General features: G+C 49.4%; 1 protein-coding gene across 3 annotated transcripts in view; it reads left to right on the top strand.

The window, feature by feature from the left end:
* Kndc1 (kinase non-catalytic C-lobe domain containing 1) overlaps positions 1-22,716 on the top strand; it is a 47,673-nt gene that overhangs the window by 17,987 nt on the left and 6,970 nt on the right. For 2 of the 3 annotated variants that reach the window (XM_004669652.2, XM_045144920.1), the window contains 15 exons: positions 5,708-5,866; positions 6,362-6,439; positions 7,021-7,114; positions 7,822-7,984; positions 8,060-8,694; positions 8,982-9,126; positions 9,837-9,922; positions 10,816-11,225; positions 16,673-16,766; positions 16,849-16,946; positions 17,177-17,397; positions 20,053-20,166; positions 20,906-21,053; positions 21,160-21,339; positions 22,045-22,251. In XM_004669652.2, coding sequence (XP_004669709.1) covers positions 5,708-5,866; positions 6,362-6,439; positions 7,021-7,114; positions 7,822-7,984; positions 8,060-8,694; positions 8,982-9,126; positions 9,837-9,922; positions 10,816-11,225; positions 16,673-16,766; positions 16,849-16,946; positions 17,177-17,397; positions 20,053-20,166; positions 20,906-21,053; positions 21,160-21,339; positions 22,045-22,251 — 2,832 coding nt within the window. The remainder of the gene's footprint in view (positions 1-5,707; positions 5,867-6,361; positions 6,440-7,020; positions 7,115-7,821; positions 7,985-8,059; positions 8,695-8,981; positions 9,127-9,836; positions 9,923-10,815; positions 11,226-16,672; positions 16,767-16,848; positions 16,947-17,176; positions 17,398-20,052; positions 20,167-20,905; positions 21,054-21,159; positions 21,340-22,044; positions 22,252-22,716) is intronic. The other variant, XM_045144866.1, reaches the window with a different exon arrangement.

The following is a 22,716-nucleotide window of genomic DNA, read 5'->3' as shown; positions in this document are numbered from 1 at the left end:
CCCAGAAGTTTATGAACCAACTAATATACCCCTGCCAAATGTGAAGTAGAAGGCGACAGTCCATCCCAAAAGTTGTCCTCTGACCTCTACACATATTGTGGCATGTACATCTAAACCCACACACATATGCACACCAAAGAGAAGAAAGTAGCTTTCATGGGGGAAGGGAAAGTTCACATGGGAGCAAGTTTCTTCTGGGTGATCTTAGATATTGAAAGTGTGGAGAAAGCTAGGCGTGGTGGTGCACACCTTGAATCCCAGCACTCAGGAGGCAGAGGTAGGAGGATCGCAGTGAGTTTGAGGCTTCCCTGAGACTACAGAGCAAATTCCAGGTCAGCCTGGGCTACAGTGAGACTCTACCTCGAGAAAAAAAAAAAAGGAAGGAAGAAAGTGTGGAGAGTGCCGCAGACTGACTCTCGGGGAGATCAGGACCGAGGGAGAACAAGGGCGAAGGCTCAGCGAGGTCGCCGTGGACGTAGCAGGAGAGAACCATCCACCCAGAGTCCTCTGTCCAGAAAAACGACCACGTGTCAAGATGGCCTCAGAAAAGGGGAAATTAAGATTTCATCACTAGATGATCTACTTTGAGGAAAGGAATGGCTAATGGAATTTTTTTAAGCAGAGAAGAAATTGTGAAAGAAGTCTATGTTCATACCTCCCTTAACACACCTGATCTCAGAAGGTAAACAGGGTTAGACTTGGTTAATACTTGGATGTAAGAAATTATGAAAGGAATCTCAAAATATTAAGAAGACAACCTAAGCAAAAATACATGTAAACGTAATAATGCTTTATCTTCTTGAACAATCCAAATTATGTTTGGTGTACAAAGTAAAATTTATACAGCTTCATTTGGTTATAAACATGTGGAAGAAATATTTAAAATATCCACAAGTTGAGCCGGGCATGGTGGCACACACCTTTAATCCCAGCACTTTGGAGGCAGAGGTAGGTGGATCGCCATGAGTTCAAGGCCACCCTGAGACTACATAGTGAGTTCCAAGTCAGCCTGGACTAGAGTGAGACCCTACCTTGAAAAAACAAACCAAAAAATATATATCCAAAAGTGGATGAAGGCAACAGGATGAAGAGAATGGTATGCAAACTGTTGAGATGTGACATCAGACAACTAAGCAAGTAACTTATCTGTGAGCAATACCTGGAATAATCATTAGAATAACTGCATGTTTATACACAGGGGTGCTCTCAGAAACACTATACATAAACCAAAGTGGAACTAGAAGGAAGAAAAGTAAGAAGACACAAATCGACAAAATGGCAAGGATGGAAGAGGAGGCACCTCTGTAAACTACAGACATGAGGGTAGCAAGGGATACCAAAAACAACCCCACACATGCACTTAATGGTTTGGGTGACATGAGCACAAACTTCTCAACCCACCAAGCATGAAACAGGTCATTTGAATAGTCCCTAGCTTTCAATGGACTTGAAGTTGTAATTTTGAAATTCTTCAGAATGTATCTCTTGTCCCAAATGTCTTCACAAGAAAATTATAGCACTTGTTTATGAAAGGATAACACCTATCTTACACCATCTTTTCCAGAAAACAGAAGAGGAAGAATGCTTCCCAGTTTGACTCTATGAAACTCTTATCACCCTGATCTCCAAGTTAGACACAGTGTCAAAAAAAATCAGTCCTTCTCATGAATATGGCAAAAAGCCATAAAGTATTGCAAACAGGATTTAGCTATATATGAAAACAGTCCTATACCATGAAAAAGTGGAGTTTATTCCAGGAATGTAAGTCTGTCTCAATATTTGAACATCAATGAAGTAAACCATATTAACTGCCCAGAAGAGAAAAAATTCCATTATCATATTAACTAGTGTAGGAAAAAAAGCAATGGAGGGCAGGAGAGATGCTTAGAAAGCCTAAGGACCCATACATATTCAACTCTCCAGATCAGACCTTAGCCAGACACACAAAGGTGAGGCAGGCACAAGGTTGCACATGCCCACTAGGTGGCACAAGCGTCTGGAGTTTGATTTCAGTGGCTGAGGCCCTGGGTACCAGTTCTCTCTCTGTCTCTAAAAAAAGAAAGAGGGGAGAGGAGGGGAGGGGAGGGAGGAGAGGGGAGGGGAGGGGAGGGGCGGGGCAGGCAGGAGAGGAGAGGAGAAGGGAGGGGAGGGGAGGGGAGGGGAGGGGAGGGGAGGGGAGGGGAGGGGAGGAGAGGAGAGGAGAGGAGAGGAGAGGAGAGGAGAGGAGAGGAGAGGAGAGGAGAGGAGAGGAGAGGAGAGGAGAGGAGAGGAGAGGAGAGGAGAGGAGAGGAGAGGAGAGGAGAGGAGAGAAGAGGAGAGAGGAGAGAAAAAAGCAATGGACATAATTCAACATCCATTTATGACTTTGCAAAAAAAGAAAGAAAAACACACAGAAAATAGAAATATAAGAAACTTCTTCAGCTTAACAAAAAGCACCTACAAAAAAATAAGAAGCCGGGAGTGGTGGCACACACCTTTAATCCCAGCACCGGGAGGCAGAGGTAGGAGGATCACCTTGAGTTCAAGGCCACCCTGAGACTACATAGTGAATTCTAGGTCAGCCTGGGGTAGAATGAGACCCTACCTTGAAAAACCAAAAACAAAACAAAAATAAATAAATAAATAACACACAAGAACATCATAAAAGGAGGAAAAGACCATGACATCAAAATAAAAGAGAGACTGATTGAGATGGGGAGGGGACATGATGGAGAATGGAATTTCAAAGGGGAAGGGGGGGTATTATCATGGAAAATGTTAATAAAAATTGAGATAAATAAATAAATAACAAACCGCCAGTTCACATTGCACCTAATGACTGAAGACTGAATGTTTAAAACTGAGCACACACCTGTAATCCCAGCACTTGGGAGGCAGGAGGATCAAGGGTTCAAGGCCAGCTTTAGCTGCATAGTGAATATGAGGCCAGCATGGACTACATGACATCTGTTTCAGAGAGACCTGAAACAAAACAAACAAAAAAGCCAGGCATGGTGGCACATGCCTTTAATCCCAGCACTCGGGAGGCAGAGGTAGGAGGATCATTGTGAGTTCAAGGTCATTCTGAGGAGACTATAGGTCAGCCTGGTCTAGAGTGAAACCCTATGTTGGGGTCGGGGGGCCGAGTACAAAGCAAAGGAAAACACATGCTGAAATGTCCCTCCATATCAGGAAGTCTTTGCTGACTCAAATAAGAAATAAGGCTTGAGTGGAGGAAGCATATTTCTCAAGCTCCTATCCTATTTATGTTTTTAGTCACATTAATATATTTTCTCCCTTACTTCATTAAATATTAGTCAATTTATTATTTATGCAACCAGTACCTGAGAAGAGCAGCACCACAGTGGCTAGGAAGCAGAGAAAAAAGAATATTGGAGGGACCAGGGCAAAATAAAGCCCCCACTAAACTTATTTCTTCTACTTAAGCTCCACTTCCTAAAGTTTCTATAACTTTCCCAAATATAGCCACCAGACTAGGGCACACATTAGCCTATGGAGACATTTCATATTCAAACCTCAGCGGTGTGGCTCATTAACAACAAAAAAGTCATAGTTGAACCAAGAATGTATAGAATTTACTGTTCTATGTGGTGCAAATATTCCCATACAGCCAACTTCCTGCCTTGGGGGCCAGAGAATGTGCAGCTGGGACACCCCTGACATTGGAGAGGTAGATGACCCAAGAGCCAAGTCAATACTCAACCTGAGACCACAGGATGAGGAAGCTGCCAGTTCTGAGTGCTTACTAATGACTCCTAAAATTAAACTTTCCTTTGTGTTTTTGTTGTTGTTGTTGTTTTGGTTTTTCTAGGTAGGGTCTCACTCTTTCTCAGGCTGATCTGGATTCACTATGTAGTCTCAGGGTGGCCTCAAAGTCATGGCGGTCTTCCTACCTCTGCCCACCCCCCAAATGCTGGGATTAAGGGTGTGCACCACCATGCCCAGCTCAAAATTAAACTCTTAATTTTGAAGTCACTGAAGTGCCCCACAGTGGCTTCTTGCTTGAAATGTACTGCATTTAGTTTTAAAATTTGATGCAGGTCTATTTATCAATTACTCGATTTGTGATAAGTTATGGATAGTGCTTTTTGTTTGGTTGTTTTTGTTTTTCGAGGTAGGGTCTCCCTCTAGCCTACGCTGACCTGGAATTCACTATACAGTCTCAGGGTGCCCTCAAACTTACAGTGATCCTCTTACCTCAGTCTCCCAAGTGCTGGGATTAAAGACATGTGCCACCATGCCTGGCTTTTTTGTTGTTGTTGTTTGTTTTGTTTTTCGAGGCAGGGTCTCACTCTAGCCCAGGCTGACCCGAATTCACTATGGAGTCTCAGGGTGGCCTTGAGCTCACAGTGATCCTCCTACTTCTGCCTCCCAAGTGCTGGGATTAAAGGTGTGCACCACCACGCCTGGCCATGCCTGGCTTTTGGATAGAGCCTTTGATGTCATGTCTCCAAGGTCCTGTCCAAGCCCCTCATCCCCCCAAATTCCTTTGTTTTCTTTCAGCAGTTTCCATGTACATGAGTATGTGCATGCAGGTGTGTGCACATGCATATGGAGTCCAGAGTACAACCTCAGGTGTCATCCTCAGGAATGCTTCCCAATTTTTAAGATAGGGTCTGTCATTGACCTGGTACCAATTAGACTTGACAAGCTGGATCATCCTGTCTCTACCTTCCTAGCACTAGGATTTCAGGCATGCTCCACCATGCCTGGAATTTACATTAGATCTTATGCTTTCAAAGCAAGCACTTTACTGAGTGCCATCCATTTTTCTAGCTGTTTTATATTTTTGTTTTAAATAATTGGGCTGAAACTGGGGCATCATACATACTAGGCAAGCACTCTACCCTTGAGTGAGTTACATCACCAACGTTTCTTTCTTTTTTTTTTTTTTTTTTTTGGTTTTTCAACATAGGGTTTTCACTCTAGACCAGGCTGACCTGTAGTTTCATGATGGTGGCAAACTCACACAGGGGTCCTCCTACCTCTGCCTCCAGCGTGCTGGGATTAAGGTGTGTGCCGCCACTCCTGGCTCTGTTCTTTTTTGTTTGTTTTTTGCTTTTCTGAGGTAAGGCTCACTCTAGCCCAGGCTGACCTGGAACACTCACTCTGTAATCCCAGGCTGGCCTCGAACTCACCGTGATCCTCCTATGTCTGCCTCCTGATTGCTGAGCTTAAAGGCATGTGCCACTATACCCTACAGCTTTGTTCTTTCTTATTGAAATAAATTGTCATCCCAGGAACAAGTCAGGAGCATGTGTTTGTCAAAGGTTGCTACGGATGGAGTTGGATAAAAAACAAGGAGCATATACTATGAGCCATCCATGTATGCACTGACAGAAGAGGGCAACTTTACCTAGGTGCTGCTTCCCTCCATCAGAGACCCAGTGTGGCTGCTGTGTAGACACAGAGGAAGGGGAGATCTGTTCCAAGGACCTGTTGTTAATCATTTGGTAGCACACTACTGGCTGGGAGGGGTCCCAGCAGGGTGGGTCCTGGAAGCTTTTCACAGACACAGAATTTGGGGTAAATGAGGCCTTGTTAATCACGCAAATCCCCAGGCTGTGTCTCACTGGGTTCCACAGGTGTCTAGCTGGGGTGGTACTCCAGACTTTGAGTGGGTTTAGTGTCTCTTTGGGGCCTGGCAAGTTCCAATGGCCTTACTGCTACCACCTACTTCCCCTCTTCCTCTCCCTGTCTCTCCCAGGCCTCTGTGTACTGTGTGGCTGCAGTCCTGTGGACAGCAGCCAAATTCAGTGTCCCCCATGATCAAAAGCTGTCCCTGACACGCCGACTCAAGACACTCCTCCTAGACATGGCCAGGCGCCACGCCCCAGATCGGCCATCTACAACTGAAGCCATCAAGGTAACTAACTGCATTATGATCAGACCTGTCCCCGGTCCCAGGCATTGGGGGACAGCTTTGGGCCACCACCATGGCCTGTGATGCTGAAACCACTGCTGACTACAGTTGTCTATGGAATCCCTTTGGCCTGTTATGATGCACATTACAGGTTGTCATGTCTTGTGCATGTTACAGGGACTGATTCTGACCTGGTCCTGTTGTGGCTCTGTAACCTCATCCTTCTTCCTAGCTTCCTGCCTCTTACCACCAGCATACTGAGTAGACTGTGACACCCATCCCCAGCTCCTGCCATCATGGGCTGTGGCTCATCTTCAGTTTTACTCACAGCTGCCATAGGCTGGAAGTCCAGACATCAGGCCACCTGGGTCTAGGATTCTGAAGAGAAGTGCACAGGGCCTCCCTGTTACCAGTGTCCTCAGGAGAAATAGGGCTGGAGAAGCAGCACTGGCGCCTGAGCTGCCCGTACTAGCCAGATGGGTATCTCCTTGCTTTCAGGTATGCAGCAGCTACCTCCTTCAAAGAGGCATGGACAGCAGGAAGATTCTAGCACATCTACGAGCATCCACCTACAAGGCAAGACGGTGTCCTCCAACGCTCACAAGGGCTCCTTCAAACTGTCACAAGCATTCATAGGAGCATTGTCTCCTGGTGCTTTGTAGACTAATGGGAAATCTAGGGATAGCCACCCTCTTAGATCCACTCCCAGCAGCCCCTTCCTCGGACAGGTGGGGAGTGCTAATCACCAAACCAAGTGTAGGCATTTTGCCCTAGAAGGCTAACCACTCTCCAATCCTCCATAACCTTTACATAGTTGCCTGTCAACCCCCTGAGTGATTGGGGAATCCAGAGCAGGTCTCATAGCAAGGTCAACAGGTGACAACCCCACCCTCCCCAGAGTCACTAGGCTGCCAGCAAGCTTTGGGGGTTTGTTCTTCACCATCTTTCCATTCTCAGAAACCCACCACAGCCTCACTACAGTGACCCCCAGGGCTCTGCGTCTTGAGGACACACCCCCTCGGTGCAGTTTCCCTGTTCCACAAAAAACTCCTTGCACTGGCCAGCAGTTAGACTGAGGACTGCAGAGTAAACATCCATGCCATACCTTCAGGGTCCTCATTTTCCCCTGACCTGCTGCTTGTGACCTTTCATGCCAGGTTCACCCAGAGGAAGAAACCATCAGTCTCCAAAATGCCTTCTCAGTGGTTGAACTGAAACCTCACATGGTGCCTGCCTCTGAGTCCAGCTCAGGTAGGCCTGCCCCCAGACTTCCTGCATCTCATGCTCACATCTATCCCCACCATAGTCCTGCCCTGAATATACACCTATAACCCATGTCACTCAGAAAGGGGGCCAGCATGTGTTGGTCAAGGCATGTGATTCACACTTGGCCTTGGCCCTGTCTCCTGCACTGAGGACTCAGCCCCAGATTCTCTCTGTCTCTGACAGAGAATTTATGAAGCTAGCCCCAGCCTTCCCTCCCTGTCTGCATTCTTATCTTCCCTCTCCCCTCTAGTCCTCCTCCTTCCCAGCTTCCTCCTCACAGAGCCCCCTAGCAGAAGAAACCCCTCTTCAGCAGCCTCTGACCCCTCATTACAAGCCCTTTCCAGGCACTGTGACTGCCCCCATAGAATGGCACTTGGGGACCTATCAGAGGCATGGTGTTCAGCTTTGGGTTCTTTTTGATTTTTGTGGGGTTTTTTTCTTTTCTTTTCTTTTCTTTTGTTTTTCGAGATAGGGCCTTGCTCTAACCCATGCTGCCCTGGAATTCACTATGTCGTCTCAGGGTGGCCTCAAACTCCTGGCAGTCCTACTTCTACCTCCTGGAGTGCTGTGATTGAAGGCGTGCACCACCACGCCAGGCAACTTCAGGTTCTTAAATGCAGGGTCACTTTAGGGCATCTACAGCCCCCTCAACCACCTCCTTCTTCCACCCCTACACTGCCTGTTTTCCCCAGGTTTCCTGCAGGTCAGCAGTGACACTGGGATCATTGCTGTGCCAGGGCCTGTGCCTGGTCCACCCTCCTGCTGTGAAGGAGCCTATGAGCTGCCAGCAGCCTTCACCTCTGAGGCCACTCACTTTAAGCCTATAGTCCTTGCTCAGGACACAGGTGGGGCCAGGTGAGTGTCCCTACTCCCTACTGGCAGCAGCCCAAGCACAGGAGTCTCCTCTTGAGCACTCTTCTTCTCCCACAGGGACCAGCTTGCCTTGTCCTCAGACAAGAAGCCCAAGGAGAGAAGCAGTCAGGTGGACAGGGAGGGCTCAGGGAAGAAGTCAGCCCAGGAACTTGCTGAGAACATTAGCCTGACGACCCCTGACCAGCCACTGTCAAGTCTAGGACTGCTGGAAGCATCCTCAAAATCATCTGGGGACTCTGTGCCCTGCAGCTTGAGCCAGGAGTGCTCCTACCCACCAGGCCTCACCCTGGCCACCCAGCCAGGGGGGACCACATTAGGGACACCCACCTTTCCTGTCCCTGGTCTGTCCCCTGAACACAGATCAGATGGGCAGGGCTCACCTGGAACCACTCTGTCCTCAACCTCACCTGGCCATGGCCTATATCACCCATGCAAGCATCCCAGGGGCAAGGCTGCTGAGCCAATGGGCCCTCAGCCAGCCACACAGGGGCCCACCCTGGGTGCGGTGAATGCAGACAGTCAGCCTGAGAAGCCTCGTCCTGCAGACCGCAAGCTCTGTCCATCCAGCCTGGATGCTTCATGCTCCCCTGAGACAGCAGCCTGCCCTTCACTGCAGGAGGCCATGCGGCTCATCCAGGAGGAATTTGCCTTCGATGGCTACCTGGACAATGGGCTGGAGGCACTGATCATGGGTATGGGGGCCATCATAGGTGATTCCCAGGACCAGGGAGTGGCCAAGGGAGGTAAAATCAGCCTACAGGGCATCATTATGGAAAGGGACTCTAGGCCCCACTCATATGGCCTATGGAAGGCTGAGGTCAGTGAAAACAATTTCCAGAGCAGGTGCCTGGGAACATTAGGTGGGAAGAGAGGCCCAGAGTCCCTCCATGCCAACCATCCCAGCCCTGAGATCACTGTCCCACCCATGATCCAGAGCAAGGAAAACACATCCTAACCTGCCCTGTCCTTTGTAAACCAGGGGAGTATATTTATGCCCTGAAAGACCTCACCTTTGCCACCTTCTGTGGTGCCATATCGGAGAAGTTCTGTGACCTGTACTGGGATGAGCAGCTGCTGCAGAGCCTCTTCAAAGTAGTCAATGGACCAGCCTTACCCTCTGAGAGGTGGGTGTCTGGGCCTGGCCTTTCTCTCCTAGAGTCCCATATAGGCAGGACACTGAACCCTACTGGCATAGTTCCCATAGCCTCCCTTATTCCCCTCTCTCACTGTCTTTGCCCCCTCTGACTTCCCTAGTCCAGCCCAGGGAAATTCCATGGCACTGGGTATGACAGTTGTGGTTGGGAGCAAGGACAGGGGCAAGAAGAAGCACAGTGATAATTAGCAGTTCTCCTACCTGGTTGGACAAAAGTAGCAAAAGACAGCCAGTCATGCTACCACATATAATTCTATCGCTTAGGAGGCAGAGCCAGGAAGATCTCAACAAGGTTGAGGCCAATGTGGCTTACATAGTGCATTTCAGATCAGCCAGGGATCTTGATGCACCAAGATCTTGTCTCAAAAACCTAACTAAGCCAGTGTTGTGGTGCACGCCTTTAATCCCAGCACTCAGGAGGCAGAGGTAGGAGGATTGCCTTGAGTTTGAGGCCACCTCAGCCCTGCACCCAACCCAACAGCAGTATTCCCACAGCTCTGAGAAGGCTTGTGCCTAACTTCTGTCCAGCAGGGCTTGGTGAGATCAGTGCCAGGGAGCTGGCCAGCAGAGGTGACAGGGTCCTATTCTGTTCCAATGTGTGCAGTGAGGCTCCATGCTGGGGCCTCGCTGTATAACCCCAGGCCTCACCCACATAGAAGCTGATGGTTGTTTCATTATTAGCACCTCTGAAGAGCCAGGGGCCCAGCCAGATGATTCACCCAGCAGCTGCTCAATGTCCAGCAAAAGGCCCTCACTGCACGGACTGGGTAAGAGACATAGGGACAGTGATACCTGACATTGGTGGGTCCTCAGGTCCCTCCAGTTGCAGCTAGACAGTTCCAAGAAAGCTTTCAGTATCAAGGGCATCCCTACACTGGGGGACGCCAAGAAGCCTAGGCCTTGGGTCAGGGGCTGTAGGATGAGAGGCTTCCCCTCCCTTCAAGAACAAGCTCCATACTGGCTCTTGACATCTCACTTGAAAGCGAAAGCCATTTAAACACTAGAGTTGGCTTTCCCAGTTGTTAACTCAGGCCACAGGGCAACTGAAATCTCTAATTTCCCAAAGTAGTCTCAGGACGGTGCAGTGGCTGGCCACACAGGCAACTCTTGGGACAAGTGCAGAGCTGTAATCATCCAAGTCTGTCCGCTGGCTAGACAAGACCATGACAATGGCTTTGTTCCTACTTAAGCAAATCAGAGAGCAGGTAAACAGGCCTGGGCAGGTGGTCTACCTGTTTCAACATGGGCAGGGAAACAGGAGTCTACCTGCATAAAATGGAAGCCTCTGGAGTTGACAGAGCCTTGAATACCCTAGCAGGTTTGTGTGTAAAATGAGAGGTGATTTAATTTTAATTGCTCTAGAAGAACAGATGGGACTGGCAGGAACAGGTCTCAGCAGAGGTCAGAGCTGGAAGACAAAGTTCATTCAGGTCCCACAGAAATTTAAAGCAGGATGAATGCCTGGAGGAAGTGGGTTCAGGGAGGACACACTCCTGATTGAGCCTCTCTTCACAAACACCTCAGTGTCCTTGGAGTGTGTCCTCTCAGCTCCACTGGCATGACAGCAATGGCTGGGACCCTTCAATAGTGTTCTAGTCTCCCCACCCCCACTGACAGAAGTGGAAGTGCTGACCACTGACCATCATCTCTTTCTTTCAAGGCAAAGAGAAACCAGCTGTAGCCTGGGGCAGTGGGGGCCCCTGCTCACCCACTGCACTGTCAGACATAGACTCTGACATGCTCTCCCAGGGAAACTTTGAGGTAGGATTTCGGTCCCAGAAGTCAATAAAAGCCACACGAGAGCAGCAGCATGAGACTGGAGTGGATGGGCAGCCAGGCCCAGGAAAGAAGCCAGCTCACAGGATTTCGGACACAGTGGCCCAATTGACCAGGCCTGAGGAAGGCAACCTGGCTATGTCCCCAAGCCCAGCGGAGTTCCAGAGCTGCAGCCCAGGCTGGTCTAGTGCCTTCTATGAGGCTGAATGCTTCGGGGCTGACGTCTACAACTATGTGAAGGATCTGGGAAGGCAGAAGGCCATTGAGCACCCTGAGCCCGAAGCCCAGAGCCCTGTGAGTCCAGGGCCTCTTTCCCACTGTGGGTGGTTGGGGCACTATGGCCTAAAGAGCACCATGGGGAGTGAGGTTCTTATGCAGGCAAGGCTTCCATGTCATCCAGGGAGCATGGTGGGGCTCCAAGAATACCTTGACCAGGTATTTCCAGTCCTTGTGCTTCACTTGGCTTCTTTGAGCCTGTTATAGAGGTACTGTACTATGAGCATGCGTTCCCATATATGGAGGACAAGAAGTGTCTGTTCTCTGGGAGGGGGGATTGTCACTTGATCCTTATATGGACAGGTTGTATCTCCTGGCAGGTAGCTACAGGTACAGCAGCCTCTCCTCTGTGTGGCCCCAGCCCTTGTGCAATACCACTAACACAAGGGAGCAAGCATCAGAATAACCATGCCTGTTAGCCAAGTCCAGCCTGGGGTTGGTGTAGCCTGTGAAGTTTTTGCTGGTTAGAAACAACCCAGGCTCCTTCATGGTCAGCAGAGAACAAGGAGGCCTGAGTAAAGCAACCAAGCCTAGCCAGTATGGTGTGCAAGAAAACCCCAACAGAGCTCTGGAGGCAAAGCCATTACCTGTACCTTGGGGGCCTACAATGACAATAAACCCCATTGAGTTTGTAGCCACACAAACCCAGGGCCTCCAGGGTCTTGGAAAGGAGAGAAACTCATGGCATCTCTAAGGACTGAAGGGGGACAGTACCGCTCCATGCTTAAACACCATCTGAACCTCCTGGCTAGCCCTTCTTTGCTCACTCCCTGCTATTCATGAGTGCTCACTTTAATGCTGAGCCTAAAAAGTAGAGGAGATCCCCAGGTGTGAGAATGAGGTTCACATCTCTGAAGCTCTTGTGTTCTCTGGGCATGTGCATGGGGTCTACTGCAAAGAGTCTTACAGCTGGCCTCCACTAAATGACCTACTGCCTAATAAGGCCTATAGCCCAACCATAGCATCTCCACTCACAGAATTACATATGGCTCAGCTTTGCTGCATGAGAATGCCTTTGGTCAGGAAGACAGACTCCTGGCCCCTAGTAGCCACTGGGACCTTGTTCCTTCAGCTCTATGGGTATATTAAGTTACTTTTCTTGTTGTGATAAAACATCTAATAGAAGTAAGTTAAGAAAGGAAAAAAGAAGAAAAGAAAGAAAGGCCAGGCATGGTAGCACATGTCTTTAATCCCAGCACTCAAGAGGTGGTAGGAGGATTGCTATTGAGTTAGAGGCCAGCCTGAGACTACATAGTGAATTCCAGGTCAGCCAGGGCTAGTGTGAGACCCCGCCTCAAAAAAAGAGTTGGGGAGGGTTTATTCCAAGTCACAGTTCATGCAGATACAGTCTATCATAGCAGGAAAGACTTGGTGACAGGAGTGCAAAGTAGCTGGTAACATCCAGTCTTCAGTTAGGAAGCAGAGATAGATGAATGCTGCTGCTCAGCCAGAACTCTCCTTTTTATGCAGTAAGAATTTGGCTACTGGCAGCCAGGCATGGTAGTGCATGCCTTTAACCCCAGCCCTCAGGAGGCAGAGGAAGGAGGATCACTCTAAACTCATGACCAGCCTGGGACTACAGAGTGAGTTCCAGGTCAATCTGGACTAATGAGACCCAGCCTTGGAAAAAACAAAGGAAAGAAAAGAATTCAACCAATGGGACAGTGCTGTTCACTTTTAGTGTGGCACTTTTCCACCTAGAAAATCCCGCATAGGCATGCTCAGATATTCGGTCCATGGCGATTCTAAATCCTGTCAAATTGACAACTGAGATTACCATCACAATGAATCCTCACCTGACATCTCCGATGTCCTTCATAGGTGATTACACACTGTGAAGCCCCCAGGGCAGAAATCCTCCTGGGATCGCCAGCTCCCCATCTGCCCCCACCTTGCCAGCTAGCAGTAAACAAATTAACTGCCGCAGAAATCACCAGCATGGCTACTCATCGCCATTTTCCTATTATTATATGGAGCTAGTGTCATGATATGAATTATAGAGTGAGGGTGCTAACACCAGGACAGCCTGAAACAAAGCTTACCTGAAGCCAGGTGCTAGGAACCACCAGCCTGGGCTGGCCAGATATGGAGGATCATAAGTCTCATAATATTTGATAGTAAGGAAAGGGCCCATGGACATGAATGTCTGCTGTAATCTTGTTCTATAAGAAACCTGGGCCCTGTCCCTAAAGGGACCCTGAAAACTTCCTTTGAGACCAGCTCAGGAAGAAAGGCTTGGCTCAGGGATAGCATCTGTTCTTGACTGTGATCTTGTAATTAATTGAACCATGTTTCCTAAAACTTGTCCTGAATTGCTGGAAGGCATTGGTGAACACCTATCCTAATAAGCCACCTGACCACAACCAATACACATAGCTCCTACCTAGGAATAACTCACCAACAAGAATCTGATCCTAGAAGGGTGTAGCTACCTAGGAGGGGAGCTAAAAGGGGGCAAGGGATGACCCTTTTTTGTTCTTTATCCCACTCATTTGGGGGAGAAGCCAGATGAGCTGCTTGTGGCCTTATTAGTTTGGTGGGTTTAGGTAAGCCCAGACACAGGCCTCAGAACTCCCTCTAGCCAGCAAACAGCAGAGAATAGCCTGTGAGGTACAGCTCACCTGCATGTTCCAATCTTGGTCTGCATGGATACCTCAGTGACAAGATATTATTACTGTATACAAAGGGTAGGCATCAGCCACAGACAGCTATGGGCCACTGGAACAGAGGTCCACATGACTAAGAAACAGGCATTTTGATCTAATTTTATTTTAATAACCCAGATGGCCTCAGATGTCCAGCGGCTCCATTTGAGAGACCCAGTTGTTAGGTGGGCACATCATGGTACAACCCAGACCTGAGTCTCTCCCTGCCCAGGAGAAGCTGGTCCAGCTGTCCCTCAGTGGAAACCAGACTGTCTAATGTCAGAGCCCAGGCTCTCCTCTAAGATCTGACTTGGAAAATTGGTGTCATAACAGCTTTGGGGCCAGCTGGAGCATCCAGCAAGCTTTCTCAGCAAGTGTTTTTGGCCTTGATGGAGACCTTATGAGGTTTAAGTCAGCTTTCTCCATTTCATTTCTATAGATTCACATCCCACCTCAGGTGAGAGATCTGAATATATCCACAGTCCCTGGTGTGGCAAGCCTTGGGATTCCTGGCCTCACAATGAGACTCAGCAGGGGGCCTGGATTCTGCTCAAATTTTATGCCTTCCACAGCTGCCTGTGGTCTGGGCAGCACAGTTGCTAGCACTGACTGTCCTGTGGTCACCAGTTGCTGACACAGTATGAAGAGAAAGACAGCCACTGCTCTGGAAGTAGCACTCTATCTCTAAGTCTCTAAACACCTGTGTTTTTAAATCTTGCTGGGCCCCTCAGCACAGCAACCAACTGGGGAGCAATAGGATTTGGGGGCACAGATTCAAGTCTGGATTTGAACTGCCTCTATCACCAATGGCACTAGACATAGCTGGTTCACAGATCAGGGGAGATAGCTTTAGCAGGAGCTAGTCACCCCTGGCCAGGGCCTCAGCCCAGCCTTTGCTGTCATCCACATTCCATTCCGAACCACCAGAGTTCCCATTCTATCACTGTCAATCCTCAGCTGGACCCACAACCTAACTACAATCAAGGAGACTGTCTCTGTCCTCTCATCTCAGCAGGGAGGAGCTGTCTCTGGATTCTCACCATCTCACTCTCAACCTCAGCCTCTGATGACATGGAGAGGACACTGCCTGGAGCAGAGCTTCCCTGCCAGGCACAGAAGGCATCTTGTAGGAACAGAATTATTTCTTCCTGAGTGCACAAACATCTCCAGCTTCTCCTTTTGTAACCAACTCAGACACAGCTGGTGCTGGGCACCTATAAGCAGAGCCTAGGATCCATAGATCTGGCTAAAGTCTTATTTCTTGAGGGCCTGGGACTGACTTAGCTAATGTCCCACTCCATATTCCAGGCAAGAACTGAAGTCTCAGGCACGTTCAGGAGAATCTAATATGGGTGTGCACACATTCCCTCAGCTGACGTGGCCAGGAAGGGTGAGGGCAAACCCTTTCATGCTTCCCAACCAACTACCATGATCCAGCCACTGGTTTCCAAGAACCAGGATTTGAAAGCTTAGCTGTACATGTTATAGGAATCCATATGGCTGGGATACTTTAAGCATGATTTAAAAAGAAAGGCCATGACCCAGCTGGGTGTGGTGGTATATGTCTATAATATCAGCACAGGGAAACAGAGAGGGAGGAAGGTTGTGAACATGAGACCAGATTGTCTCTTTGAAAGAAGAGAAAAAAGAAAGTCACCCCAGAATGGAAGTGACATATTTTGGAACTTCCCATCTCTTCAATGATCTGTCCCTCCCCAGTGCCTCAGCTACAAATCCAGGACACAGTGCAACTATGTGCTCCAATAGGTAGCAAACTTCAGTTCCAACACAGTCCCATAAGGTACATGGGGGCCACACATCAGAGCCAACTGTACAGACACTATCCCCTAAGTGCACCCCAGGACCTAATAAGGTAAATGTCCCCTTGGGGTTCTCCTGTGGCCAGAGAAGGAAAGTACCCTTGAGCCCAGTACTGGCAATGGAGTCTGGAGATAGTGGACCACACACATAGGGCTGCCTTTGGCTTGCTGAGTAGGCCTCTTACGTCTGTGGACCCCTGACCTGCAACTCATCTTCAAGAACAGAGAGGTGGGGCTGGAGAGATGGCTTAGTGGTTAAGCGTTTGGCTGTGAAGCCCAAGGACCCTGGATTGAGGCTCGATTCCCCAGTACTCACATAAGCCAGATACACAAGGTGGCACATGAATTCTTTCTCTTTCTCACTGCCCCTTTCTCTGTCCGTTGCTCTTAAATAACTAATAAAAATGAGCAATTTTTTAAAAAAGAGGGCCGGGCGTCGTGGCACATACCTTTAATCCCAGCACTTGGGAGGCAGGGGTAGAAGGATCACTGTGAGTTCGAGGCCACCCTGAGACTACATAGAGAATTCCAGGTCAGCCTGGGCTAGAGTGAGACCCTACCTCGAAAAACAAAAATCTAAAAAAAAAAAAAAAAGAGTACCCCAGGCTCTGGCCCTCTTCAGAAGCAGGTACGTGGGGCCAGCCTGGTAGATGAGGGGAAGGAGACCACAGGAGACATGTATTGAGAGTGGGCCACATCTCAATGACCAGGCTGTCAACCCAGGGACACTGATGGGGTCTGGCATTCTTGGATGATCAGGTCACCAGGTTCCTATTTCAGAGTGGACCCCTGGAGCCCACTTCTTTTGAGGTGCTTATCTTCTTCATTCCTTTTGTCCTCCCTGGATCAACCAAATGGCTCCAGCCATAACACACACCACTGTGTTCTTCCTCATGAGCCAAGTGTCCCACAGGCATCCTCATGTCTGCATCTTGCTTGGAAGGCAAGTCATGCCTGACCTCATGGTTGATCTGGGCCTTCACACTGTGCTTCCTCTTAGGAGCTGGAGCAGCAGCTCATGATAGAGAAGAGAAACTACAGAAAGACTCTGAAGTTCTATCAGAAACTCTTACAGAAGGAAAAGCGAAATAAAGGTAATGTTTGCAGGTCTGCCTGCCACAGACAAAATGCTCCACTGCTCTTGGGAGCCATGTGCCAACTGTGCTCTACCCACAGGCTCAGAGGTAAGGACCATGCTGTCCAAACTGAGAGGTCAGCTGGATGAAATGAAGTCCAAGGTACAGTTCCTGGGCCTAGTCAAGAAGTACCTGCAGGCAAGTACCCTGCCCTCCTGCCCCCCTCCAGAGCAAGCATGGCCCTCAGATTTCCTTCAGTTGGAGCCAAGGAGTGGGCCACATTAGGTCACATACAAAATCCTTGTATGAGGGACCAAAGTGCCAAGAATCCCTGCCAGTACAGGTCAGAGGCAGGGTGACCCAGTACCTTCATCTCATATGCAGATACATACCCAGCAGACAGTCACGACTGGCTCCCCTCCCCCTAGGTCATGTACGCTGAGCGCTGGGGCCTGGAGCCCTGTGCCCTGCCAGTGATTGTTAACATTGCTGCGGCCCCCTGCGACACACTGGACTTCAGCCCCCTGGACGAGTCTTCCTCCCTCATCTTCTACAATGTCAACAAGCACCCATGCAGCAGTCGGCAGAAGAAGGCCCGTATCCTGCAGGCCGGCACCCCATTAGGACTCATGGCCTACCTCTACTCCAGGTGTGCCAGTTGGCCTGCAAGGGGACCCTCTACCCAGAGACATGAGATTGAGAGCCAAAGGGAAAAAAGCAAGTTAAAAGCACTATCTAGGATGGGTTGTACTTTTACTTAGAAAAGTGTTAGGTTTGAGGTTGACTTTATATTAGCTGCTGCCTGCTACATGGCCAAACTGGTGGCCCAGAGGTCTCAGGGTATGCCCAGGCAGCACTGTGGGACAGCTAGGGGCAGGATTAGCCTGCCCCTGGCCTCAAACAGTCACCCACAGGAGCCTCTGAGGCACAGTCTGGGCTCCATCTGAATCACTAACCAAAATCCCTCATGATGAACATTGGGCTCAGCAGCTCAGCACACTTAATGGCCTGGGTCTTTTTTGGTGTGGATACTGCCTTAGTGCCAGACAGCCCAAGGGGAAAATGCTGGACTTCTTGCTCACCCTAAAGCAAGAAGAATCCTCAAGTTCACTTACCTGTGCCTGGACACAGGACCGTTCACGGGTCTTGGGACTAGATCTCAGCCCTCCCTCCTCTAGCCCTTTCTTCACCTTTTCTTTACCCTTTCTGGTCCATTTCCTTATTCTGTTCCAAATGGCCTCAGCCTCACCTTAATTCCAGGCAACTCAGACCCCCTACAGTTCTCTTCAACCCAAGGTCTGACCTATGCCCAGGCCTGGGGCCATGAAGAGGCCATTCCTGTCCTGACATCACTATGGATCCCCTGGGATCCTCTTTGAGGTAGAGGCTATGGAGATCCCAGATCTGATCAGAGTGTTATCAAGTCCAGAAGTCATAATCAGGGGATGAAGGCCCTCTACAGAAACCCAGGTCTCCTGGGGCTATGGCCTCATCCCCACAACCCTATTTTCCCAAGGTGAGCTACACTTTGCTGTGTTAGGTTCAATCAGGTATTCCAGGCTAACCCTCACACCCAGCTGTTTCCTCCTTACCTACAACATGGTACACCCATGCTCACCATTGAGTCTCAGTGCTATCACAGAAGACACATATGGTGTATACTTGAAGTGTGCATGAGTAGTGGGTACTTTTTGTGTGGTATGTTGGAGTATTGTGTGATATGGTCTGCAATGTGTGTGATATGTATGTGTATAGTGTGTTGTAAGGGTATATAAGGTATTGTGTGGTCTAGCATGCATTTGGGAAAGTATGTTTGTGGTGTTGTGTGATATAGTGTACATGATTGCAGGAGCATATATGTATGTGGGTATATATGTATATGGTATGGGTATAATGTGTGGTAAGAATACCATGTACACGAGTACATGTCTAGGGTACTGCATAGTATGGGACATGCGGAGTCTAAAGATATTATGTGGCGTGTGTGGATGGATGTGTGATACACTTGTGTGAGTGTGAGTGATATGGTGGGTATGAGGTATTGTGTGGTTTGGTGTGTGTGATGCATGTGTGGGAGCATGTAGGGTGTGGTTGGTATGAGGATATAGATAGTGCTTGTGATGCATGTGTGGAAGTGTATAAGGTAGGGTAGTTATGTGGTGTTACATGGTGTGGTGTGTGTGTGTGTGATATAAGTGTAGAAGTGTGTGAGGTGTGGTGGTGAGGTATTTAATAGTTTGAAGCATGTGAGTGGATGTGAATGTGAATATTTGAGCAAAGCACTGTACAGGGGAGAGCCTCCTTGGTGAAATGAGCACTCATAAAGGGCTTTTTTTTTTTTTTTTCCAGCTCGGAGAATTCCATAGTCACTGCTTTTGCAGGGCAAGCTAGACAGGAGACTGCTTAGTCCCAGTCCTAGGCTGCAGTCATTAGTGTCCTCATCTCCCAGAGGGCCACAGGGGTGGACTAGTGACCAAACTCCCTCAATCTTGGATATGTCTTCTACCTTAGAACTCCTCCCCTTGCAAGAACTCTTCACCATTCTTGCCACACTCCCCTCATTGTCACAGAACCACATGTAGTGTTCCTGTCAGCATCCCCGGTATGAGGCTTTCTAGGGCTCCCCAGAGTAGGCATGCCCAATGAAGCAGGAGGACCCCCACCTGCCTACTGTACCCGGAGGAGATTAAGCCCCTGTGAGCACATGGGACTCCTTGTTCTCATGCAGCCATCCTCCCATGCACCTCACTATGTGTGCACAGCAGGTGTCTGACCCCTACAGCCAGCTCTGAGTGTATAAAAGAGAACTGTAGGTGCCAGGGGCCACTCTGATAGTCAGTGTGGTGGCAGTGGAGGTGGCAGCAGGAGAGCTCCACCTTGTGTCAGGCAAGACAGGAACTTCAAATGAGATCAGGTCCCCTCTTTTACTCCTCTAGAACTCTCCCAACAAAAAGTATACACACAGCTCATAAGCACTTATATAAGAGTCTCTCACATGCTTACACAGAACTGTTTATTACCACTGAAACAGACCTCACATGCATTCATACACAAGTAAAACATGCCACACCCATCAATCTCACACACCCACATTACTTACACAGCATTCACCCACACAGAGATCTCACACATACCCAGAAAACAGACTCAAAGATCTCACATACTTTCACATTTATACACAGAAACTGCACACATAGAATATACGGCCACACTTACCCTGGAACACTCATTCACTGTGTTGCAAAGTTGGAGGGGGGGGCCAGGCTGGCCAGGCCCAAGGCTCACTCCCACACTCTGCCTCCAGTGGTGCTTTCCTTGAGGGCTATGTCCAGCAGTTTCTCTACACTTTTCGGTACTTCTGCACACCACATGACTTCCTGCACTTCCTCCTCGACCGCATCAGCAGCACCCTGTCCAGGTACTGCCACATGGGTTTCTTCTGTAAATATTTTATTATTTACTTATGAGAGAGAGAGAATAGAATATGTGTATGCCAGCGCCTCAAGCCAACTGCAAATAAACTCCAGACGCATGTGGCATGTGCTACAATATGTATCTGGCTTTTGTGGGCTCTGGGGAATCAAAGCTGGGTCCTTAGGCTTTGCAGGCAAGTGCCTTAACTACTAAGCCATCTCTCCAGTCTAATTGGAGTGGGCTCCTGGGTCTCCTTATCCAACCTGTGAAAGACCTTGATGGGGAAGTAGATACAGATGGCATCCCCGCCTCCTGGGGGGGAAGGCAAGGCATGACGGAGGAGCTGTGACAGACATAGAGAAAAGAACCCAGGAAGAGAGGGTGGTGGCTGGTGTCCCTGCATTCTAGGGGTTGATGAGAGACTGACAAAGCCCTTACCTGCTGACACAGGGGAACAGAGGGTGGCTCTGGCCAAGGCAGGAAGACAGGATAGAGTCAAGCCCAGCAGCTGGGAAAAGGCAGTCCCTGAGAAGTATCTGTGGGCCTAGTCTCCCTCCACAGGGCACCCATGGCCAACAGGCAGGGGACCAACAGGTGGGGGAGGGACAGAGAGGGGTGGTGGATAAAAGGGGACTATTCAAGTCTGTCTCCTCTGACCTGGCTTGTCACCTGAGCTCCCTGCACTTCTCACCCTGCACATGCCCAGTTGGGGCCTTTTGCTGAAGCCTGCCATCTGCCTCCAGGGCCCACCAGGATCCTACCTCAACTTTCACCAAGATCTATAGGCGGAGCCTCTGTGTCCTGCAGGCCTGGGTGGAAGACTGTTACACTGTAGATTTCATAAGGAATGCAGGGCTACTGGGGCAGCTTGAGGACTTCATATCATCTAAGGTGACTCCTGCATGGAACAGCCTACCCAGCCCTCTGGGCTCTGGCAGAGAAGCTAACTGGGTCCAGGAGTAACAGTTACACCACACCCTGTAATGCTTCTGTCTAGATTCTACCCCTGGATGGCTCTGCTGAACATCTGCTGGGACTGTTGGAGGTGGGCACTGACAGGCGAGCTGACAGTGCCTCTCGAGGCACAGACCTGGAGGATCCCAAGGAAGCAGAAGAGGACACCAAACCCTTTAACACCCTCTGCAAGAGGTTCTCAGAAGATGGCATCTCCCGGAAGGTGATGACCTTTCCCAGGGGAGGGGTTCTATAAAAAGGTATAGCCTGGGAGCCGGGCGAGGTGGCACACGCCTTTAATCCTGGCACTTTGGAGGCAGAGGTAGGTGGATCGCCGTGAGTTCGAGGCCACCCTGAGATTACATAATGAATTCCAGATCAGCCTGGACTAGGTATAGCCTGGGAAACATGGCATGCACACGTAAGTACAACTGTGTACATGTATAGATAGACATATATGCACATACACCTATGCAGATGTGCACCTATACACGCAGACACATTCACACATATAGGTGTACACTCATGTGCATATACATGCTGCTCATGTACATCCTAGGGACCCCCTGCTGGGCTGGCACTTCCTGCCCTGGGGAAGGGAGAGCCAGGGACCAATGGGGCTTAGACAATCTTAGCAAAGGTCCTTCTGTAACTCCCTAATCCTCAGGGCAGAGATCTGTCTGGGTGGAAGATTCAGTCAAAGAGTAGTCATTCTACCAATACATAGAGACCTAAATTTCAGTAGTGTGTCCATGGGTGATCTACCCAAGTGACCACAATAGATATCCTCGTGCCAACAAACAGGTGGGAAAGATTTGCTCTCTGACTTTACTTGAATCAGTCTGAAGAGTCCTGGACTGGGTGAGCCTATCCTTGCCTTGCCCTGCCTGGCCCACTTGACCTTGAAAGGCACCTGGTTTGCCTGCAGAGCTTCTCCTGGAGGCTTCCCCGGGGCAATGGGCTGACACTGCCACACCACAAAGAGCGCCAGTACACCATCGCATCTGCCCTGCCTAAGCCTTGCTTCTTTGATGACCTCTACGGCCCCTATGCCAAAGCCAGTGAGAAGGGGCCCTACTTCCTGACTGAGTACAGCACTCACCAGCTCTTCTCACAGCTAACGCTGCTGCAACAGGTACATGGGAGCCACAGACACCAGGAGGGAGACCCAATCTACATACCAGGCATAATTGGGTGGGTCCAGGAATGCTCTTCTGGTGCTCATAAGGACTTAGCAGGCACTTCCTAGAGGGACAGATGGTCAGCAAAGAGGTCTGGTTGTTGAGAACACAGGTCATGGAGAGTAGTACCTTAAGCAGGGATGCCCCAAAGTGGAGACAGACCTGGACTCCAGCCCAACAGGACCCTCGTTTCCTCCTGCAACAGGGCACACAGACCTCCATTCACAGAGTCCTTGCTGGAGCTGGGTCAAATACAGCTCCTCAAGCACCAATCAACTCCTCCCTCTGTACCTACCTCAGCTTAGAGTCCATTCCTGGGTCCTTTCCATCCTGTAACCTAGGGTTGTGAGGCAGGTGATGGCAGTGGTGACTGATCCCACTTCAGGCCTAGCCAATGTCGCAAGCCTTGAGGAGCCCTA

Source organism: Jaculus jaculus, chromosome 1 (genome assembly GCF_020740685.1).
Source record: "Jaculus jaculus isolate mJacJac1 chromosome 1, mJacJac1.mat.Y.cur, whole genome shotgun sequence".
Lineage (NCBI taxonomy): Eukaryota > Metazoa > Chordata > Mammalia > Rodentia > Dipodidae > Jaculus > Jaculus jaculus.
Note: the sequence above shows the minus strand (reverse complement) of the source record. Positions and strands in the feature narration are given on the sequence as shown.